Raw genomic sequence first — 23,773 nt, 5'->3', positions numbered from 1 at the left:
TACCATTCGGACAACAAGGATGTGACACATGTTCCAAAACATCTAATCAAATATATAGTATATATGTATATACATATAAACCACCCACGCGAAGAGAGCCTGAAACTATGCAGTGACATTTTAGAAAATTGGAATTCCCGGCTATGGACAAACTCAAAGTAAATATGTAACTCGGCCAAACGAGAAAAATGGCACAAAACGTGCTAAAAGTGAAATACATTCATTCAAACGAACAAACAAAAAAAGAAAAACCTACAGACTGCAGAGGGTGAGAGCGGAACAGATGAATGAGGACAACATGCAGGACATGCAAACATTTTGTATGGATATTTGGAACGGGATATGTACGCCAAGTTTCATAACTATAAGTTGGAGCACATTTTATCAATCTATTTTATAGGTTTGTTAAAAAACTTGGTCTATAGAAAATTGTAGTAAACTGAAATTTTTCTTTTTTAAATAATTCAACCAGTGTGACCTTGATTTTTACAGAAAAGACTTAAAGATTATAAGATTATGATATTTTTTAATGTATTATTTAATATTGAAACTAATTACAAAACTTTATTGAAATATTTAACTTTAATGCAGCTTAATTACAGCTTAATTTTCAAAGTAAAAATGTGACCTTAATATAAAATGAATATTTTCCTGTTAAAATAAATATGAATTCCCTAAATTAAACAGAAAGTGATCCTAGAAACTGTAAGTATTAGGATATATATTTTTATTTTTTAATATTTCCATATTTATCCTTCAAATTATCAACAGTCTGATATACCCCACATATACCCTGTCACACCACATGTGGCTGATGAATGAATATGCAAAAATGTTGTTCAGTTATTGGACTGCAGTCACCTCTTCCCTCAACATTCGGTGCGCCCATATGAATTGCATTTAATTGAAACGAGAACCCGAGGAGGCCCAATCGATTTATGGTCTATCAAACAATTGACATTGAAATGCCAAAATAGACCATTTTGTGCCATTCTAATGTGCTTTTACTGTACTTCCTGTGCGTTACTGTGCATGCCAATCGCCATGAAATTAAAATGGGATATAAAAATAAAATAAAAATAAGAAAAACCGAGAAAAGACGAATGAATGAATGAATGGATGTTCGTGCACATAAGGAATTAGCCAGGCAAATACGTGGCACATGGCTCCATTTCCCAATTGGGGACTGCTTTTGCTGGCCCACAACATTGTCGCCGCTTTGCCAGTGGGTTATTGCTGCTGGCAAATAAACCTAAGTAGGCAAGCACATGATTAAAAATGCACAAACACATCACAACGAACGCCAAGGAGGGAGAAGGAAAAAAAAACTTGGGGTTTGGGTGATTCGAGAACATGAAACGCGGTCTCTCTGGTCATTAAACCCTTCCCCAAATGAAATCGAACCTCGGGGAGAAGCCAGCGGAATGCCAGGGCAGGAGAAAACCGAATGGGACCCCGCACCCAAATCGTTTGGGGGCTTATCGAAATTCGCAGTTTACTTAGTCTAGAAAAATGTAATTCATCCCCTCCGTCGTCTCTTTGCTATTGCTTCCTATCTTTCTAATGCCTTGAATCGAAAATCCGATTGCCTCGCCCATACAATTCGAATAATTGCAATCGTCACATTACTTCAAATGGAATGTTTAATAAGCACTCAATTAAAGTTATACAAAAGCCTTTATACAGTGGGAAAAACCAATGTGACTCATATTTCGAGGGGTTCTGGAAAGAATACTCTTAAAGAACCATTTAAGGGGGGGGTAAGGTATTTAATTTTTTTTTTCGTAAATTTTTTTTTATTTTTTATTTTTGAAGTTTAACATCTTAAGAATATTGTGTACAAGTTTTACATCGATCAGAGTGAAATTGACGAAGTTATGAGGAGTTGAACGAAGGTCGGTTGGTGTTAAATGCATGGGAATCACAAAGTTTAAAGCGCTCTCCTGAAAAATTCAATTTTTCAAATCGGTGTACACGATTACAGAAAAACTACTGGACCGATCGATTTGAAAGTTGGCACATACATTCTTTAACTAATTCCTCAGGTATTCACGTCGGCCTTTTTTTAATTTTTTATTTTTATATATTTTTAAATTAAGAAATAACGTTTTTTTTTTAGTCAAAAATCGGGTTTTTGACTTTCAGATTTCCTAAAAAATCACAAAAAAACTAAAAAAAAAAAAGGCTTCGTGAATACCTCGGGACACTTATCGGATCGGATGATCCTGTGGACTGTTAGGATGTACACCGCAAAACAACTTTTTTTGGAGGCGACTCTGGAGATTCCCTATAACTTCTCTACCTCTAAATATTTTTCAATACAAAATTTATCAAAAATTATTCAAATGTTGTGTTATTATATGATGTTTAATTCATTAAGCTAACTTTAGCCGTTCCGCCACAATAATAACAAATAATGAAAAGTGGCCTTTTTTGCACCGAATTAACCTTACCCCCCCCTTAATTACATTAAAAAGAACTAATCGGTAGTGAATTCGATACGTGTTGTGACTAATGGAGTTACGAGATACCAAATATATATATTATATATAGTATAAATAGTTACTTTCTTAAGGGCATGGGCATGGGTTTAACTTAAAGACTTGTGATCATTAATGTTGATCTAATGTCGGGAAAAAATTTTTTTAAAAATTTATGACCAATAAATTAAAGTCCAATGGTTAGACAAACATTCAAAAGAAAAACTTTTCTTTTAATTTAATCTTTTCTGCTCTTTTCCCAACTCCCGACTGGCGGCAAATTGAATATAAAGCAAATCCCAATTTCCAATCAGCATTTCAATTGTTATTTCAGCCACTAAATTCGGATATCTGGGCCACTTCAGCAAATTGATTGATTGCAGGTATGTATATCTACTATACAACATCTTCAATCCTCCCCCCAGTTCATTGTTTTTGTAGCTCATTCCGGCCGATTTGGACCACTCTCGGGTATATATAAGCTGTACAAAATGCAGATTTATTACATGTTTAGCCGTAGAAAAATAACATCAACGAAGAAAAACCTTAAATCCCATTTACTCCCCCGAAACTAATTACGAATTTAAATTTATGCAGGCACAAAAAACAAAACAGCATGGAATGTTCCTTCTCATTCAAAGTGCATAACAAATGTGAGTAAATCCATCTCTCTCTTACTCCCAACACGACCTTCTAACTCCCGCTCCCCCCTCAAAAACACACACACATACTTGTATACTTTTGGTTTATGTTTGCATACTTTGCGGTTCTGGTGGGGACGACTTCCGTGAACCCAAAAGAACGAGATAAACTATGGGAGAACCAGAGGGAGAAAGGGAGACCCCTAGCAGGCAGGCTGATGAAAAATTTACATAAATTACTGCAGACTTGACCAAAAACAACATTGCAAAACACACGAGAAATAAAATACCCTCAGAAACCAATCCGTATAAAATCGTATTTGGTTAAACTACTCGCCGAAATTAAATTTTCTTATGCTTTGAAATGTAGGAAATATAATATTAAATAGTCAAAGGTGGAATTTTGAATTTTTGAACTTAAGATTTAAGCTTCTGTGAACTATCGATAAGTTATCGAATAACAAGTACATAATTACAACTTAAGGGCTCTATTAAAGAATACTTTATTATATCTAATAATCTGTGTACAGAATAACCATTCCTCTTACCTAATTAAAGGTTTTTTAGTAAATTTTTAGTTATTTTCCTAAGTGCTCTAATATTGCGTTCTTTTACATCTGAATTAATACTTAATTAGACACTGAAATGCAGTAAATAAAATGGAACAAAACCCTTTAAAGAACTATGCAAATTTTCCTCTTGGCTCTGAGTACTACATCAAAGGATTAGGATTAAACACAAATAAAATTACCATCAGTTGCCCTGAAAAGTACAGATACCCTCATGGGCAAAGGGTATTATGAACCAGAGATAAAAACAGAGACTCCCAACGAGTGATTTATCTCATGGCAAAGCAACATGTGTGTGAGAACTTCTCTCTTGGTGAGTTAGTTGATTAATTTTGAGAAATCTCAAATCAATTTAAGTTCAAGTACGTCAAACTGCTGATGGTTCTCCTGTAATTTTTTTTTTTTTGCAGCCCCAACGGAAGCCAAGGCAGCAACAAAGACCAGCTGGGAGAAAAAGAAGGCAAAAAAAAAAAAAAAATCAGTCAACAGTCATTGGCCCATGGGTAATTTGAAATGCAAACATTTTGCTCCTCTCTTGGCCAGCGTTGGACAACTTCCTTTTGGTTTGGCCTGCCGCACAGCTGCTGCCAAGTGAGAATTGCTGGTGCCCGGCTCTCCAGCAGCGGCAAAAAAAAATACTAACAACAGTAGGATAAAAAAAAAAACCAAGTAATGAAAATGTAAGCAACACTGCAAATACACGCTATACAAGGGGATATACACACACAGACCGACTATATAGTACACCGACCGACCGACCGACTATCAGCAGCGACAACAAAGCGAACGTGGAAAATTGAAAAATGTGAAAAGGCAGCCCCAGCAGCGCGCACTCGGCGCTCGGCTCAGCTCGGGAAAAAAGGAGCAGAGAAAAAAAAAATAAAGGAAAAAGAATGAGGAAAATTGTGTGAGCCAGGGCAAAAGCAAACAACATTTGAAAAATATTACGAGTATTTGCATATGAAACAGCAGGCGGGGCGAGGGGTTAGGGGCAAAAAAAACGCCGCAGGCTTTCCGAAAAGAAGCACTGCACCGAAAATATTTATATTTAATACAAGAAACAATAGTGTTTTTTCACCTGGGATTTATAAATTTATTTGTAATACAAATCTGCAACAATAGTGTTTTTTTTTAACTCTGGTTTATATATTTATTTTTGAGTTAGATCTGCAATCAATACAGTGGTTATTAGACCAGAAAGATTCAGTTATTAGCAAGGACTTTTTAAAGGTTTAATAGTGTTTAAAAATCCTTCAGGTACTTAAATCCCTAAAAAAGGTCTTCTTGATATTTATAAAACATGAAGTTTTTTTTAAAGATTGCTTATCTTTATATATAAGACAATTAGTCCAAAAATTATACCCGGATCTATTATATTCCAGTAACTTGACTAAAACCAGTATTTTAAAAATCTATAAGAAATATAATAACAATTTATTTTCCAGTGTTAAGTAAGGGGGAAGTAATGTAGGGAGGCGCAGTATACGGAGAATAGGGAGCCAAACGCGATCCACGCAGCTCATCGTGTGGCAAAGCCAAAGGCAAATACCAAACGCCAGGGACTCTACCTCAGAACCCACCCACTCAACGCCCACTTTACCACCCACAACTCCTCTTCTCCAAGCTGCCTCCGAAAAAAAAAGAATTCAAAGCAAGGCAATGCTACGCGCAAAAAAAAATCTTGCTCTCATTTCAGGCGTAAATGAAAATGTAAATTCGTTTAAAGCCAGCGGGATATATAAAAAAAAAAAAATCTAGGAAAAAAAATTAAATAGTGTTATGCGCAGTTTCATAGACAAAAGTCAATGTCATATGAAATTCCACGCTAACAAAGGTCAAGCTCAATAAAGATTTCAGATAATTGAGAATTACAAATTTATATAAAATAAAAATAAAACAAATTAAACATGTAAATTTAATCTTTAATACGGGGTTTTTTTTATTAACTATTGACTTTATATTTTACTGTCGAGTTATACACTTTTTATTCTCATTTTTTAATCACTAAAAAGTTCATTAAAATAAGCAAGAAATTCTCAAGGGGGATTTCCAAAGTAATACTATAAACACTGATTTTCAAGCAGCAAGGCTAATTTTTCTGGAAATTTTATTATCAGCATCTTTGTGTTATTTGTAACTGCATAAGAGTGAATTTATAATATATATATTATACATATATATATAATTAAAATATAAATGGTGATAATGGCTTTATTTTTAATCAAATTTCATTACAATTCCAAGCAATTTCTTAAGAAAATTTCGCAACTATCAGTATGTATATATTGCCATGGCAACAAAAATCATAAAAGCATTTCCGAGTTCCAAGAAGCGATTTCTGTTAATCTGCAATTGATTTGCTGAGCTTTCCAGTTGCCTTAGTCATCCCGTTATATTGTGCATTATTCTTTTTCTGATCTATCACTGGCTGAAACTGAGTGTGCAAACCGGCCAGAGATCCGATTGACTCTTCTGAGTCAGCCCCATCGGAAATACGAGACGCTGAACGCCAACACACACCCATATACCATATAGTATATGTTTATAGCGACATACGATATACGATTTACGTGCTGCCGATGATGAAAATCGAAGAGGAAAGAGCAGAATACAAACGGAAGAAAGCCGTCGGCCAACAAATGTGATTATATTTAATTTTTAATATGACAAATAAGCATAGTTTAATGACGTTTTTGTTGCTCACTTGCCACGGCTGATAACAATTAGCGCCTCAATGTCGAGGGCAAAAACGGCAAGCCAACCAAACCCAAATGGCAAACAAAACTACTACTGGCCAAAAGTCAAAGTAATGAATTATGCATAGATAGTTTTTCAACGGATTTGCTGAAATTTTAATGCCTAACAACAACAACCACAAAATCCGTGACATAATAGAAAATATTTGGGTAAAAAATTTCGCTACATTGATGGGTCTGGGCGTAAAATGTATAATTTATTCCACATTATATAATTATTCTATGCTGATGCAGGTGCAAATATTAACAATTGAAGTGAAGGAATATATTTTAAATGGTCCAAATAACTTGAAATAATAAATATATACAAATTTAAACAAATGAAAAATGCATGCATAATTAAGTTTACATTGAGCATTTTTTTATTTTTAGATACTGTTAATTGGTTTTGTGAAAAAATAACATTGATAAAACGTAAAGCATTCAATTTAAATTTCAATACTTTTTCACAATGATTTATTGTCATAATCAAGGTATTATTTTATTAATGTAAAGCGGCTAATTTAATTAGAATTCTTTACTAATTATTTATTATCGAAAAACATGGAACTTGGAACAATGAAAAAAGTACCAAATGAAAAAAATAATAATCAAAACAATAAAAAAATGTTCTCTTGCGAATTCCGCCGATAACGTTATTATTTTCTTGCAATTAAGTCACACAGCGATTTTTGTGCTTCTGATTAAATTATTTTTATACAAAATATATTCTCTAAGGCATTATATGCTTTTTAATTAATTGCAAACATTTATTGCCTTGAGAATATGTCCATATCTGCAAGCTTTTGTTTTTGTACAATGACCCAAAATGCGAAACATTGGCCCGCTATCAGTTGCTGTATTGTTAAGATCCCCAAGCATCTATCTGAACACTTGAAACTTGAGCCGTGTCAATAAACCCTAAAAGCCAAAAATCAAAGAGCAGGCAGGCAAACTGTGCAACGGCAGCTGTCAGAGGTTTTGAAGGAGGACGAGTAGTACAAGTTGCCAGTTGCAAGTTCGGGGGTTTTCACAAACTTTTCGGGGGCAACTGCAATCTGTTGCCGCAACTTCAGCTGCAGCAGCAACAGTAATGTGTAATGAGTTTTTGGCGTAGCAATGTGTGAGAGCTGGTCCTCCGAACCGAACATGGACAACACTTTTGGGGGAGCTCTGCCCTACAGGAATCCCCGAAAAAAAGGGGGGTTATATTCAAGCAAAGCGGCAAAAACTTTATCAGAACCTTGAAGGTAGTTAAAGGTCCGTATACTGTGTATTATAATTTATTAAAACCAACCAAAACCTAACCTGAATAAAAATCTTTTTGGCAATATTTTTCATTATAAATCTACTTTGACACGTGCTTATTTGGTCTAAAATACAAGGTAAGCCAATTCAACAAAATTCAAGCTAATTTACTACCAGATTGTTGAAATGAAAACCAATCATTTCTTCTATTTTCTTTCCTCTCCTTTGTTGCGCAAATAGCAATGATCTCATTTAAATTAATTAAGACATTATAATATTACGTTCTAGTCTTAATTCGGCATTAGATTGGCAAGTATTTCCCCGTAATCACCAGGCGAGTGTACTCAGATTCAAATGACCTTAGTGCCAAGATTATCGGAGGAGACTCTCTCATCATTGGATTGCGATTATTTCTTTGTTCGCCTGATTATTTATGACTTTAAACAATATTATTACAGTTTTCCTTATCATTTCAGATGAAAAACAAAGGACGACGCCGTATTTGTAAAATCATTAATTTTCTCCTTGATGAAAAATAGAAATTTAATGCCAAAAATATACTCAACATTCTTGAAATACTCGGCAAACCTTTAATTATCGAAAATTTCCATAAATATGCCAGTGGCAGTGTAGTAAACAATTTTACTGCTGAAACTAAGGCTTTATATTGTGTATAATTGCGTATAAAGTTCGCATGGAAAATTATGAATAAATTTCGTGAAATATTTCTCTGACCAAGAGTATATAAACAAATCTGCATTTTTGTTTGTTACGGCCTCTTTTCCCCGCATTTTCCCCCTTCAATGTGTATTTGTGTGTGCAAGAATTTGCGTTGGTTTTGTGGCCATCGCGTGGGCGTTCCAAAAACACAAAAGCGCTGTAAAATTGTTTCACAAACAATCATTGAACGAATATGAAAATCTGAATACTCTAAATCAATTTAAAACTTGAAAATGCAATATTTAAGTACCTAAAATTTATTAAAAACAAAATGCCAGTAAAAATTGTTGGTCCTTATTTCCAAAAAAATATTTGAAATATATTTTGATTTTTACAAAATATTAAAGGAACCCCAATTTTATACAGAATGACTTCCTCTATAATGTTCTTCAAGTTCCTTCTTATTTATTTCAAGCTAAAGACTATGCCTATCTTTCAATATAGAGTATTTTGAAGGGTGAAAATTCCAGAGGTGAGAGGTTTTCTGTGTTGCTTTCCATATTTTTTTTTTCCAAAAGGCAACTAGAAATGAGCAGCATTCGGCAGGAAGGAATGTGAAAGAGTTTATTGGAAACTCATCGACAACATCAAACAAACAGCAACAACGACAAGAACTACAACAATAAAAACGGAAAAGCGAAACGAAAAACGCATAATTATGAAAGTATGCAAAGTGCGTGGGTGAACAGGGTGATAAAGAAACCGAGTAAGAGTGAGAGGAGGAAAAGAGATAAAGAAGAATCACAGGGGGTGGAGAGAGCTTGACTCACACAGTTGTCATTGTGACTTTTTCGCGGGGGCGCGCCGCTTGCTGCTCTTAACTCTTTTTCAAACACTTTTCTGGTTGGCTTGATTTTTCCGTGTTAATGATATGCAAACAAAAACAACACGCAGGCCAAAAGCAGAGCCAAAAAACCAAACGCAAACAAAGTCATGGCGGCGCAAAAGTCAAAGCCATTGCAAAAACAAACGCAAAGACAAAAACCTAGACAGGAAATACGCGCCATATACAAAAACAAAGTGGAGGGAGGAGGAAACTGGTGGAGAGCGGAAAAGAGATGAAAACCAGAGAGGAAGCTAAAGAAATCAACAGAATATTTTGCGCGCGATTTGCGTCAATGAAATGCAAAAGCAACAACTACAAAAATAGGGGAGCCACTGGAGAAACGGGGCGGGCGGTGTCAAGGGGTATGCCAGGATAGAGGATAACGATGCAAAAGGGGTAAAGGGGGTGGTGCCCAGACTAAAATCAGGATTGGCACGTCTTCCATGTTGATTTTCGCAATTAAAAACTGAAAAACGCGAATCCAGCGGGGGTGTGAGCCCCCCAAATAAACAAAGGCGGAGTAAACAAATCAACTGCGAATTATCAAAACGAAAAGTGCTCCACATGACCCCCTAAAAAAATATATGTACATATATAAGCAATAAAGGCTAAAAAAAATCCAAGAATCGAATCGGGAAATACTCTTTACAAATCGTTTAATTAAAATTTTTATTTTTTGCAAATTTGAGATTTGTCTGGCTTTTCTTCAGCTTATACCAGTTGAGAATTTTGGAGACAAATAATGGATTAAGTAATAATTAGGCGTTCTTTAAAATACAAATTATTGATTAAGATCTTTTAGTACTGAGCATCGATTTGATCATTTGTGAGATTTAACAAACTTTCAATAAAATAGAATGTTTTTATTATCATTCTCATCTTGAAATACAAGTAATCTAAAAGTTTTAAATAAAAATTATAATAATTTTGGTGTTATAAACACTTAATTTAGGTTTAGGTTCAAATTTCAAAACTGTTTTAAATGTCTTGCCAAAAAAAAACGTTTTACGACGGTATTACAAAGAAAGAGCATACGAAGAACACAAAGAGACACTAAATTAGCAACAGTGGGACACACGAAAAGGCCAATAAAAATGAAAACAAAATTGTAAAATCCAATAAAACAACACACACGCACATTACAAGCGGAAGAGGAGACACAAAATAAAAAAAAATACGAGGAAGAGTTGGGGAAAGAGTGGGAGGATAAAGAAGAAGAGGCCACCACACACGCACAACTTGTCCGTGTGTAAACCGCAAATGAAACAAGACCAAGTCGAACATATGAAACACAACAACAACAAATGTAGCAAAAACAACAACAGCGGCGGCGCATCAGCAGCAGCAACAATGAAATGCGGCAACAACGCATGTTTATTGAGATTGCCTTACTCTATCCCTCTCTTTCTCACTGTCTCCCTCTCCCTCTGTTGCTTGTCTGTCTTTGGGTCGCGACGCTGCCGGCCTATGTATGTATGTATTTATTAATGAGTGTTCGTGTGTGTTTACCTCAGCAGGCAAACGCACACACATGCATATAAATGCCGCCTCAGCAGAAACTGAAATCTCCACAAAACCATACGGGCCAAAAGAGAAGAGAAGAGAGGATAGACAGAGACAGTGAAGACCCAGCCCAAAGACTCAAAGCCCCAAGACGAGGTCGCGGGAGCCAAACACTGGTCAACACATAAGGGTTTACACTTGAGGAGACTGTGGAGTTTTGACATTACTCAATATTCAAAAATCATTTAGCAACTGCATTGATATTTTACACTTTAAGTAAACTACAAAGATCGTTCAATACAACACCCACAACCCCAAAAAATTAAGTAAATTGTGCTGCACAGTGTATATGCGGAGTTCAAACTTCTGTTTCTGTTTTCTGCTTTTTCTTTGGAGTTGTCTGCTGCCTACACACAGACACACACATTTACATTTAGCCGCCAGCGCACAAACATTTTTTTTATGCTGCCCTCTGCTTCTTCTTCGCTTCGTTTGCTTCATTTACAATTTACAACACACTCTCTTTCCACGCTTCTCTTTGGCGCCCGCACGTATTTGCCAGCTCTCTTCAGAGTTCTCCATGGCGCTCTTCGCTCAATTATGCAGCAAATGTTTTTGCTTGTGATTTATTTGCGGTAAACCATTAGTTATTGTTTCAATTGAATTTTATTTTTTGTCAGGTGTAGAGGCAAAAAATGCGATAATTGGTAAATACTTTTATGTTGGAGCTAAATTACATGTGTAAAGCGTGATTCGCCCCCTCCTTTCGCTTCTCTTATTTAGCGCTCTCTATCGCTTACTATCTGTTTCTCTTTCGCTCGTGATCTTGTTTGCACTGGCTTAATTAGCAAATGACGCAGATTATTTGCGGGGATTTTCAATTGAACTTACATAGATTACCGCAATTAATCTGTCGCATGTGCATCCTTGTCTATGGGCGCGTGTGGGTCTGTGTGACATTTTGCGAAAAGGCGAAATGGCAAAAATCTGATAACATCTTGACACCGTCGCCAAGTCGTCAATTCAGCGATTACACAGTAGAAAATGAAACCGATTTTATATCTTTACTATTCGGGCTTATAGAACAGAACTATAGGACAGTATATTTAAGCCAATTATAGACTATATTAATTTTAACACCTTTAAAAAAGACATCAGCAATTGAACTTCGAAATTTTGATAAAAAATATTTTACCTTGTAAATACAATCTTATCTTTTCTCACCGTGTAATTAACACACAAAGAAGGTGCGAGACGAGACGAAAAGACAAAGAGTGGTTGGGGGGGAAAAGTAGGCGAAAGCGAGATAGCATTACAAAAACAACAACAAAATTAATGTTGCAAGGCAAATGAAAAAAGACAAATGGGCAAAGGCAAGCCACACGTGAATAATAATTGAAAAGTAAAAAAGAGAAAAAATTGTAAACCGCATATGGAGGAAATATGGAGAAACGAGGTGGAAAAAGCGGAAGGGGGCGAAGATAATGAACATGTAGGCAAGGTAATGAACAGAGATTGAATGAAATGAATGACTGGAGAAGATGAAACCTGAAATGTGTGCATGGAAAACTAAATAGAAATTTGAATAAAATGTATAGCATTGGATAGGATGAGATATTGCATTACATCAATGGGATTGGCTTTTAAGTACAGGGAACACTTGTTAATAAAGATTATTATGAAAACCATTTGTAGAAATTTGTTTGTAATCATTTTTAATAATATTAAAATGAAAACTCTACAAAAAATACAAACATATATCCGAAGTAAATTAAATAAAATATTAGTTCATTCATTCCATAAAGTAAACTTCTGAACTTAAATAGAAACCATCCATCAATAGACCCATATTGAACATGGCATCAGCCGTAGCCAGAATATTGTACATGCAATTGCCTTTAGCCATTACCAAGTTCAGGGAAGTGGCAATGTTTAGGTAGTCAGATCCAGAGAATCGAACGGAAAACCCAATATCATCGACTGAACTGAACCTTATCGCTGTCTGCCGCCGTCTGGCAGTGAGTATCGATATTCCGAGAAATCCAAGAAAATAAACACAAACAGCAGGCCAACACAGTACAAGTGGAAGGGGGAGGTAAAGATACATATAGAGGGTCAAAGGATGGTTAAGTTGGAGGGGTTTGACACCTCTTGCAGGTGAGGATGCTATGAAATTGCTATCCTTTTGCAACTTTCTAGCTATACACAGTAATTAATTTTTAATACTCTTTTTATATAGTTGTTTCAAATACATATTTGCCCTTTCTAAGCCTTTTTAAGATTTCTTCAAAAATCTAAAAAAATATTTTCAATCAAAAGGTATTCATATCAAAGGGGTTACATTTCTCTCTGTGTATCCTAGACTTGGCATTAATGCTAATTAATCCGAAATTTGTAAATGAGCCCAGGATGAGGGGGAATGTGTTGTGGTGGCACTTGCAACAATCACAGGACATTAAACTGGCTCCCGTCTCCTCTTCATATCGCTCTTCAGACGACATCTCTCTCTTGCTGGCTCTGAGCCACTCATCAATTTTCTGCGCACGTTCTGAAAATGTTTTTGGCGACTGGCGAAGGAGCTGAGGGTTGAGTTGAGGATAACCACGAATACCAATTTTGGCAAAAACAAGTGACAAACACCAAAAACAGGACACACAAGATGGACGGAATGGTGAAAACAGGATTATTGGATGGACACAGAAGGAGAACGGGGAACGGGAAACGGGAAACTCCGCAAGCGGAAGGGGCAAAAGGCCATCGCACTATTTATGGGTGTGTGTCATCTGTTGTGTGTGTGTTGCGTATGTGTGTAGAAATTTTTCGGGCCAATAAGTCACACACCAATAAAAACAAACAAACTGGCAAACGGACAAACAACAAACCAGCAGGCAGGAAAACAAACAAACAAACAGGGAATCCAAGCAGTGAAAGAGGCAAACACAGTTGCAAAATTGGCAACAGCCGGATGCTTTTGTTGGCTACTACCGTACCGTCGTCGATGGCCAAGATCATCGTGACCAGAAGCCACCGCCGTCGCGCACCGCCAATGTATCACAAAACTGGCCCAGAACCCAGACCCAAAATCAGACACGCAACCAGTGATGAGGCCCGAGGAAATGCAACTAAGAATGTATTTGAAAAAGCAACACCTTGAGAAAACATAAATTAAATATTTTATTTTTGAGCTTGGAAATAAATTCAAACAGAAACTTCAATTATCTCGTACGTACCATGAAATAAATTATTTTATCTATTTGCTCATGCTGTATTTAATGGGCTCATAAACCATTAATCATTAATAATTACTCATCCCTCCAAGATAATCTGAAGAGATGTGAATTCGCATTCATAAAGACCCTCTCATAAATAAAAAAAAATATAATCTGATAATAATTTTCAGAAATGTATTTATTCTTAAATAATATCAATCCTTTTTCTGAGGTAATAATTGCCTTTAGAAGCCATTAGATAGATATTTTTAAATTCACATGGCAAAAGTGTTTTTTAAAAACGATAATGTTCAACTAATTACTAAATGGTTCAGTGTTTTTGAAAATCTATTTCTTAGTTTGTCCCACAAATAAAATAATTAATAGTAAATCGAGTGTTAAGCAATTAAATGAAGCTTTCAAAGAGAGGCATTCGTAGGAGATTGATTCATCTGTGCGGCTCTAAAGTGCATTCCCTCCTTAACAATTGCATCTGTGTTTCTCTGGCGGCACTCATCTCTCATCGCTAATGGGGATCGACTTGGACTTGGAGTTGGAACTGACAACATCGATGCAACTTGGACCCGATGACCAATTTCAGATTGTCAGCCTTATTTGAGCAGCAGCCGGCCGCCTTGTCTATTTCAGAGTGTGTGCGTTTATTTTGCTGCCATATTTATGCGTTCGCAATGCAGACGTTTTTAATGTCTTTCCTTCGAGAGGGAACAGACTGCAGACTGGTGCCAGCAGACTCATCGAGACGTCAAGACCTCCTCTTCATTATCCGCCAGCCACAAATTGCATCCAGTGCAATGCCTTGGAGATTTCATTGTTTCCTTCACATATACCGAACATACATACATATATATCGATTGAGTTTAAACCCTCTCATCCCTCTTCATCACTGTGTATATGTTTCTGTGTATATGTTTCTGCCTCTGTGCTGCCGAATTTTGCATAATAAGTGCAACAGCAACATGGACAACCCACAGACCGCAAAAACAACTTAACTGAACAAGAAATCGAACCGAGGCAGGCACAGGCCCTCAAGGTGGGAAAACTGAACCGAACTGAAAATTGGGTGAAGGAAGTTCGGTTTACCGATTGAATCTGTCTCGATTTAATTGGGGAGTTACAATGAGAAGTGGGGTTCCGCAATAAGACTTCTAAATTGCATCTACCTTAGCATCAATTGATGGCTTTGAAATTGATTTATCCAGTAACGAATTTCTAAACCAAGGCAAAATAATAGTTTTAGTTAAGATTAAATACAATCAAAGAGAATTTAGTATTAGTTGTTCTGCCTCAAAACTATTTGCTTAATTCAGAAGTTGCACAAATTGAATTAAATTTAATCCAAGGTATGAATTTGGTTAGGCTATCCAGTGGTCTTTATTTTGCTTAACTCATTATAATAAACTAAGGCCATTAAAATCCAGTCATACTTTTAGTAAGCAACAGCGATAAGATTATAACAAAAATAAGTCATTATTTTGGTAATAAAAATATACACACAAAAGCTTTTAATGATTTTAATGTATACTAAAAATGTAAAAAATACAAGTCTAGTAAGAGAGATTATATTTAAATGACCTTATAAATAAGTAAAAATTGTCTACGAGATTTACGACTTCTTAGAAGAAATAGCTAAATTTTTTAAGGGGTTATATACAGTTGTGATAGTCGAAAAAATCGATTTTTTTTTATTGCATATTCTTAAAGTATATACTGTTGAGAATACTCTTACAAAAATTCATAACGATCGGAGCATTAGAACCGAAGTTGTAGCTATTTATAGCGCACGACCTGCACGTCGGCCGGAACAAACTTGAAACTTTAAACGCGATTATCTCAGAATAGTTTTTTTTCGAAGTTACCTTTGCGGTGGACACGATTACTAAAAAACTATTAATCCGATCAACACCAAATTTTGACCACTTATTTATTATCTCAAAAACTAGTCCGTGAACGAAGGATTTTCAATTTTTTTGAAAACTTCCTTTTTTAGAGCATAAAAACAGAAAATTTTACCCCTTAAAAAGGACATTTTTTGTTAAAATCGTCGCCATTTTTTTTTTAATCAAAATTTTTAAAAATCCTTCGTTCACGGACTAGATAATTCAATATACTAACGAAATGTTTTTGAATTTTTGATTTCTGATGAACCGTTCTCGGGATATGATGTCCACCGCAAGTCACTATCGGAAAAAGAGGGTATTTGAATTCGGCCATAACTTTTTTATTAGTTAATATTTTTTTATAAAAAAAATTTTAATAAGTACCCAGAAAGATGTACTAAACAACGCCGGTAAAACATTTTTAATAAATATTCTTTATGGTGTCAAAAAAAAATCGACAAAACTTCATATTTTTGCGCGGTACAACTGTATATAACCCCTTAAAAGCCATAAATGGGAATAATCTGAAATTTGCAGGGGACATTGACTACAAAGGAAACTTCAAATTCATATAATGTAGGTAACTTTACTATAAATCAATGAAAACTGTTAAATAAAAAAGAGCCGTTTAACTACGAAAACGAACCTAAGGGTATCGGAAAATCTCAATATCTTTGGGGAGTATTTGGGAATTTGTTTACAGAAAGTGAATCCGCCAATACAAACTCCTTATAATAAACAATTATCCCATGAAGTTAGTTAGGTAGAAGCTAGTTATTAAAAAAAAAAAACTCACCTGATCTTGGGCTTGGGTGGTGGCCACCAGAATTCCGATTAGCAGGGCGCTGAGCATTACGAATTTACCGTTGACCGGAAACATCGGCTCCATTGAAATCTTTTGCTTTGGCTTCATTTTCCTCTTTGAATATTTTCTCGGTGATGCTGCTGCTGTTGTCAATGGATTTCCAGTTTAGTTTATTGATTTCGAATATAAAAGATAGAACACATATAAAGCTATTTTATACGTTATAAATTCTCTTTTAACGAGCTCTTTAGAACTGGTTTAACACTAGAAAAATGCTGTTTGGAAACACATTATAATTATTTACGATTATTTATTTGCCAGACACTATTTTGATAAAAGACACTCGCGATTATTGCCGATTTATCAATTGAATTCCAAGAGAGAGAGAGAGAGAGCGGCGGTAGGCAGAGTGATAGCGAAACAGAGAGGGACTGACTGGGTATTAATTAAACATTACACACTGTAAAATTAACAACAATTTATCGAATGCGCGCGCGGCTAAAATCAAAGAAAGAGGAAACAACAGAGGGGGAATAAACAAAACGTTTACGCAGAGAGAACGCACGAAAAAAGAGACAAGAGAATCAAAATTGGCTGTGTGTGTGTGCGTGTATGAAGTTGTTAACTTGTGTGGGTGGTTTTTTTTTCGTCTTTTAGCAGACAAATCAAATTACTTTAGCTAATTCCAATACTTGATATAATTGCCTTGTTGTGTTCTTTATTTTGTTTCTGGTTTGCTCCTATAATTGTGAGATTTTACAATGGAGGAAACGAAGAAAAAATAAAATAACAACCGCCCACCACTACAACCACACTATACGCTCTCCCACTCTGTCCAAACTCGCTCTCGCTCCGTCTCTGTCTCTCTTTCTCTCTCGCACACATGCGGCTATTGCGGCTTCTTTATGTGCCTTTTTCTCCGCTTCTACTTCTTCTCCTACGCCAGCCCGTTGTTTTGCTGCGTTTTCTTTATTTATTTTGGCAATTTTGCGCACCTTTTATTTGTATTTACAAATTGCACACACGTTGTTTTTTTTGTAACACCGAATGGCGAGACACACACGAAATCCCGCAAAAATCCGGACGTGCCCGTGCTGTTTCGTTCCGTAAAAATTTTTTTGGAAAAAAAATTTGTGTCCGCACTTGTATTTATAGGTTTACCAGCAGCAGTGATGTTATTCCCGATTTTTTCCCGTCAAATTTGGCGGGAAATTTTTCGGCCAAAGAGAGAGAATTTACAGAGAGTTTTCAGAATATGGGGATGAACAGCAGCGTTGCCAATTTAGCATTTTGCCCGCTAGATCTAGCGGTTTTCAAAAGAGAAATGCGGTATTAGGTGAAACTGGCAGCTAGCGGGAATAATATCTTTTTTACAAGCTAAATTAATGCTTTTTTTTTAGATTTTTTTAAAACAATTGGCCATTGGGAATGGGCTTTCCTTAAATAATTTATTTTTTCCATTTGAAAGACAAAAAACGTCAAATTTTTTTGTATGGACGTTCTTTTAAGAGTTGGCAACACTGATGTACAGTTGAGAGTAACAGAATTGTGCTAATGAAATGTTAAAGAATGAGAGTAACAGAATTTCGAATGAGAGAGGAGGGTACTACAGAGCAACTCAGGAGCAGTGGTGCAGGTTTAGCATATTTCAGGCTAGAAACTACTATTTTTTAGCTTAAAACATTAAACATTTTGGTTTATATGTTGTGAGCTCAAAAAATTTATGAATTTTATTCAAATATTTAAATATTTCATAGTAACAAAACTACAAGAAGTATTATATTTTTATTTTCATCTTTCTGCATCTCGGAAAATGTCGCAAATCCCTAACGCCAGAGTGGGGGGAATACCAGAAAAATACTGCGAAGAAACAATGCGATTTCCAACACTGGCGGATCTGACTACACTTGTTTTCTCTTAAGAGTTTTTCACAGATTTTCCGGCTTTTCTTGTACAAATTAAGTTATTTTTAACAGGATTACAGTTTTCCCTACGGAGTAGAAACTTCCCGTTGGTCGAGAGAGGCCAGTGCACTTTTCGAGGCGTTATGGTACATCGCTCGGGGGAAGCGCTGGGCACACTCATACGCCTTCTTAAGGTGAGTTTGTTTTTCCCTTTTTCTTTTCTTTTTTCTCTTTTTGCGTTGTGAAAATTTGTGCAAATTATTGGTGTTATTGGCTAACGTCTTCAGGCCGATTTCCGGATTTGATGGCCATGGATTTGGTGGACATAGACCAGGTTCTGGACAATCTGGAATTACGCATCGCTGCCGACGAGCAATTGAGCAGGAATGCAGCTGCAGCGGCGATATCCGGAGCTGCAGGTCGTCATTTGGGCGATGGAGCAAGTGCAGGTGCACCAGGAGGACCGCCTGCCGCAGTGGCAGCAGCAGGAACAGGAGGAGGATCAGGAAAACCACAAGGATTATCAGGATCAGCAGGAGACGCAGGAGTACAACCCATTCCCGTGGCCAACCCACAAGTTCACCCAGCAGGATCAATAAATTCAGGACCTCCTGCAGCTCCCACATCTGCCAAGAGCTTTGTGGGCGTCTCGCAGGTCTTCAACAGCCTGGACGATTATCGAAACAATGTGAAATCGCTGGAGGTGGACGCCCAGCTGCCCAGCTACGATTGGCAAACGGAGCCGGAGCACGAGGATGACCTGAACAAGTTCAGCGAGGAGCCACGCAATAAGATCCTTGGCGAAACCACTGCCTCCTCTTCCGAATCGCTGACCACTTCGTCCTGCTCCACCTTCTCCTCGGGCCCGTCGCCCGTCAGCAATGGCAGTCACTCCGAGGAGCTTACAACGCCGCCGGAGAGCGATAAGCAAAGTGCTTTGCAGGTTCTACCACCAAACGAAGTCAAGGAGGAAGTCAAAGAGGAGGATAACCACAAAGAACAGGTGACTGAGCATCAGCAGCAGGAGATTCAGGAGCAGGAGCTGGCCACGCCAAATATGGAGGACCTGGCCGTGGGTCTATCATCCATTTCAATCACTGCATCCGTCACAGAATCCCAGTCCATGCTGCCTGGCGAGGTTACCGCCTCCTCTGTGTTGGGTCAAGTGCTGCAGGAGCTCTCTGAAGAGTCGTCGTCCACCAGAGAACCCGAAACGGAGATGACCAATGGCATAGAAGCGCCTGCTCCCATGGCAGTAAGTATTTGCAGAAAGAAATTATGAAGAAACCCATTAAAACCCCCTAATCCTTCTTCAGGCCACCGCTGTCCCTAAGTTACCTCCGCCGCAAAGGAAGGAGCAGGAGCTGCCGCTCCAGCAACATCAACCAGACCTCGATGACGACGATGAAGACCCACAGCAACAGCCAAGGCGCAGCCAACCGCTGACCTTCTGCTCCACCATGGACGAGATCTCTGACACCGAGTTGGACAGCATGCTGCAGGAAATGGATGCGGATGATAACCAGGATGGAGGCGATCAGGAAATGCCCGAGGATGAAGAGAAATCTGCAACAGCTTCGCCAGTAACCGAGGAAGAGTCGGTGCGCATTCTGTCCGACGAACAGGAGACCACCTCCAACGATCAGATGAACGTGGACAACTTTTCGCAGGCCTCCACGGTGGAATTTGCCGATCTAAAGCCGCAGGAAGCCACACCAGTGACAGCAATGGGCGAGGATATAGCCTCCAGCTTCGACAGCACCGAATCCGACTCTCTTTCGGGACGAAAACTCGACGAAGAGGAGGAACAGGAGGTGGACAAAGAGCAGGAGGATGCCAGTCTGGCTACCGATGCCCTGGAAACCCAAGAGCAGCGTCCGCAGCGACCTCAAACCCTCGACTTAAATGGTTGCCAGGCAGGAAGCCTGACGCCCTCACAGGAGGAGACACCCGATAATCAGGAGGATCGTCAGCTGGCGGAGGGAGCTGAGGGTGCAGGAGCTGTGCCTGAAGCAGGCATAGTACCCGGCGAGGATGACGAGGAGAGTCCCATTTACGAGGCCGTGGGCTATAGTGATCCACATGCCAACCTGGGCAAGGTGCCGCCCATTTGGGTGCCAGACAATATGGCCGGCCAGTGCATGCAGTGCCAGCAAAAGTTCACCATGATCAAGCGACGTCACCATTGCCGAGCCTGCGGCAAGGTTCTGTGCTCCGTCTGCTGTTCGCAGCGATTCCATCTGGAGTTTGCTAACGAGCCGGAGTCTCGCGTTTGCGTCCAGTGCTACATGATTCTCTCCGAGCGCCAGGCCACTGGATCAAGTTCGGGTATAGCCCCAGGCTCTGCACTGCCGCCCACGCCCATGCGCTCGCCGAATCCCAATAATCCCATGGAATACTGCTCCACAATACCGCCCCATCGTCAGGTGGCCTCGACACCCGGTGCTCCGCCGCCCAGCGTAATTGTGCCCGTGGGTGTGCTGAAAAAGACCGATGGCAGTTCCTCCAATTCATCCAGTTCGGATGGGAAGAAGGGTACCCGCAAGCGGAAGAGCGTCATGTTCAGCGATGGCATAGCACCGGGCAGCGAACTCGCCAGCACCATGGAGCAGCAGTGGGGCGAGGCCAAACAGGCGAGACGAGGTCTCTCCAGAAGCAACTCGGGTGCAGGATCTAATCCAAAGCCACCCACGCCGGCTACAGAGGAGCCACCAACACGCAGTATTGACACCAGCTCAACCTTGGGCATGGTGGCGCAACTATTCCGCGGTTCCATACCGCCAAGTGCAGCAGCGGCCACACTGGCGGCCACCGAAACCTCAAGTGGTATGGTTGTTTATAGATTTTGTGTGAAACTTTTATTCATTTGTTTGGTTTTTTTCTTTATGGCCAGTTAACCGCTCTTCAAACCAAGCTCAGACCTCGCCGCGTCGCAAAGCGGAACCTGCACGCAATCGTAAATTGCCACCCAATGCGGATTCTCAAGGTTGTTACCTGCCCGCCGAGGAGAATGGCCTGCCACCTATTTGTCTAAGCAAAGAGGGTGGCGAGGTGGACTACAAGGTGGTGCGAAATGATGCCTCACTCCTGGAGAGATTGCAAAACGAAACGCTCAAGTTTATTGTAAAGAACAACTTTTTTGTGCTGGTCAAGGTTGTGAACAGTGAGTATCATTTAGGGAGTCCCTAAAAGAGATTTTCTGCTAACCCAAAACCCATCCCTAGTGAGCTGCTGCATGAATCGCTGGGTGTTGAACTTCACCACCTCAGGACTGCATCACATGGGCAGCGATGAGCTGATCATTCTGCTGGAAATCAACCCTCCTAAGCAGGGGGAAACTTCTACTAGCGAGGTGGCGGCTCTACCCAAGGACATATTCCAGCATCTGTACGAGATCTATGTGGAGGCGGAGCATGCCCGTTCCAGCACCCATGAGCTGGCCTTTACCAGTCCGCGTAATGCCAACTTTTTGGGTTCCCGCGAGCATGGCGGCTTCATCTTTATCCGGCCCACGTACCAGTGCCTGCAGGGCGTTATAGTTCCCGAAAATCCATATCTTGTGGGAGTGCTCATCCACAGGCACGAAGTTCCCTGGGCCAAGGTTCTGCCTTTGCGTTTAATCCTTCGCTTGGGCGCCCAATACCGATACTATCCCTGTCCCTTGATCTCGGTACGTGGCCGGGAGTCGGTGTATGGCGAGATAGCTCAAACCATTATCAATTTCCTGGTGGATTTCCGTAACTATTCCTACTCTCTGCCAGCTATTCGTGGTCTGTATATCCACATGGAGGATCGACAGACCACGGTGATTATACCCAAGTATCGACAACAGGATGTGATCAAGGCGATCAATGTTGCCAGTGATCATATTTTGGCATTTGCTGGTAACTTTTCCAAGGTGGCCGATGGCCATTTGGTGTGCATGCAAAACATCAACGACGATCGTTCCGAGATGTACTCGTACTCCACGCAGGCAATTAATATCCAGGGTCAACCTAGGAAGGTCACAGGAGCCAGTTTCTTTGTGCTAAATGAATCATTAAAGAGCACCAGCGGATTGTCGGGCAAGTGTAGCATTGTGGAGGATGGCCTGATGGTGCAAATAATGGCTGCCAAAATGGAGGAAGTGCGTCAGGCGTTGCGCAATCAAACGGATATTGATATAGTGTGCGGGCCCATTGAAGCCACCGAGGATCAGAGTGAGATTGTGAGCATCAAGTGGGTGGACAACAATCGGGACATAAATGTGGGGTGAGTGGAGAAGGTTACTTTCCTTTCAATTGGAAATTAATTAAGTTTTTTTTATAGGGTAAAGTCACCCATTGATGACCAGGCCATGGATGGCATCTCCAATATGCGCGTCCATGCCAGCTTTAACTATTCCAATGCCAACTATGCAATCCGGCTGAGTGATATATACGTGGTCAAGGTGGTTTACGGTCTTGTTAAGTTTTATTTTTAACTAATTGATATATTCCTTTGACAGTGCGAAGAGTGGTATGCCACCAATGGTGGCAACTATGCAGACATTACCCGAATTGCAGAGCAACTGGCACGCAGCGTTTCCATGGCTTTGCTGCCTTTTCTTGATCTGCTGGCAGCAGCTGGCATCAATAAGCTAGGCCTAAGAGCCAGTCTTGATCAGGAGAATGTAAGCTTTGAAAAACCCTTTAAAAAATATTATAAACTAAAAATGTATTCCTGCAACAGGTGGGCTATGAGGCCGGTGCCAGGGGCTCAAAGCTGCCGCCGCTGTATATGAATGCCCTGGATAACCATCTGGTGGCCACTCTCCATGGCGAATCATCAAACATTCAGGATCCCATCACTCTCGAGCTGGTCTTTTACATACTGAATGCTTGATTTTAGTCCCCCACGTAGCGCAATTCTCCTCTTAAAACGAACAAAAAAAAAAGGAAAGCTTACAATAATTATACAAGAGAGAAGCCGACGGATGGATCTATAGTTGTATTGTTGGATCGCTCAGTTAACTGTGTATATATTTAAGTAGCTTATATCGATTGGTTCTTTTTGTCTCTCACAATAATCCCTCCCTCTATATATGTGTTACCCCTTGGAATTTTATTCGTTTTGAACTTTCATTGAAAGTAAAAAGTAACTAAGAAAAAAAACCTAAATATATATATATATAAATTTGTATGTGATGTTCTTTAATATGCTTTACACCATTTACCATTCGAGTATATAGAGATCTATATAATGCTATCTATATAC

The 23,773-nt window shown here is 38.9% G+C and overlaps 2 protein-coding genes across 9 annotated transcripts in view; one reads left to right on the top strand and one right to left on the bottom strand.

Moving 5' to 3' along the window:
* Sdc (Syndecan) overlaps positions 1-17,786 on the bottom strand; it is a 108,988-nt gene extending 91,202 nt beyond the window's left edge. For 2 of the 8 annotated variants that reach the window (XM_070284268.1, XM_017166812.3), the window contains exons 1-2: positions 17,630-17,786; positions 16,626-16,909 (exon numbers count right to left, since the gene is read on the bottom strand). In XM_070284268.1, the coding sequence (XP_070140369.1) occupies positions 16,626-16,742 (117 nt within the window). In that variant the 5' untranslated portion in view covers positions 16,743-16,909; positions 17,630-17,786. The remainder of the gene's footprint in view (positions 1-16,625; positions 16,910-17,629) is intronic. The other 6 variants (XM_017166811.3, XM_070284271.1, XM_017166809.3 and 3 more) reach the window with 4 other exon arrangements.
* Positions 17,787-18,548: 762 nt separating this feature from the next.
* Sara (Smad anchor for receptor activation) lies at positions 18,549-23,698 on the top strand. The gene is made up of 8 exons (XM_017166815.3): positions 18,549-18,732; positions 18,826-19,793; positions 19,855-21,364; positions 21,432-21,701; positions 21,763-22,789; positions 22,847-22,967; positions 23,025-23,189; positions 23,249-23,698. The coding sequence occupies exons 2-8, from the start codon at positions 18,843-18,845 to the stop codon at positions 23,399-23,401; spliced, it is 4,197 nt and encodes a 1,398-aa protein (XP_017022304.1). The 5' UTR covers positions 18,549-18,732; positions 18,826-18,842; the 3' UTR covers positions 23,402-23,698.
* Positions 23,699-23,773: the final 75 nt, after the last annotated feature.

This window comes from Drosophila kikkawai, chromosome 2R, assembly GCF_030179895.1.
Source record: "Drosophila kikkawai strain 14028-0561.14 chromosome 2R, DkikHiC1v2, whole genome shotgun sequence".
In the NCBI taxonomy this organism is placed as follows: Eukaryota; Metazoa; Arthropoda; class Insecta; order Diptera; family Drosophilidae; genus Drosophila; species Drosophila kikkawai.
The sequence above is the reverse complement of the archived record's forward strand: the minus strand, read 5'-3'. Positions and strand labels throughout refer to the sequence as shown.

Coding starts and splice junctions, on each gene's coding strand:
- Sara (XM_017166815.3), top strand. CDS start 18,843: ATGGCCATGGATTTGGTGGACATAGACCAGGTTCTGGACAATCTGGAA. Junction 21,702..21,762: donor GCTGGTCAAGGTTGTGAACA/GTGAGTATCATT, acceptor ACCCATCCCTAG/TGAGCTGCTGCATGAATCGC. Junction 23,190..23,248: donor CCAGTCTTGATCAGGAGAAT/GTAAGCTTTGAA, acceptor TTCCTGCAACAG/GTGGGCTATGAGGCCGGTGC.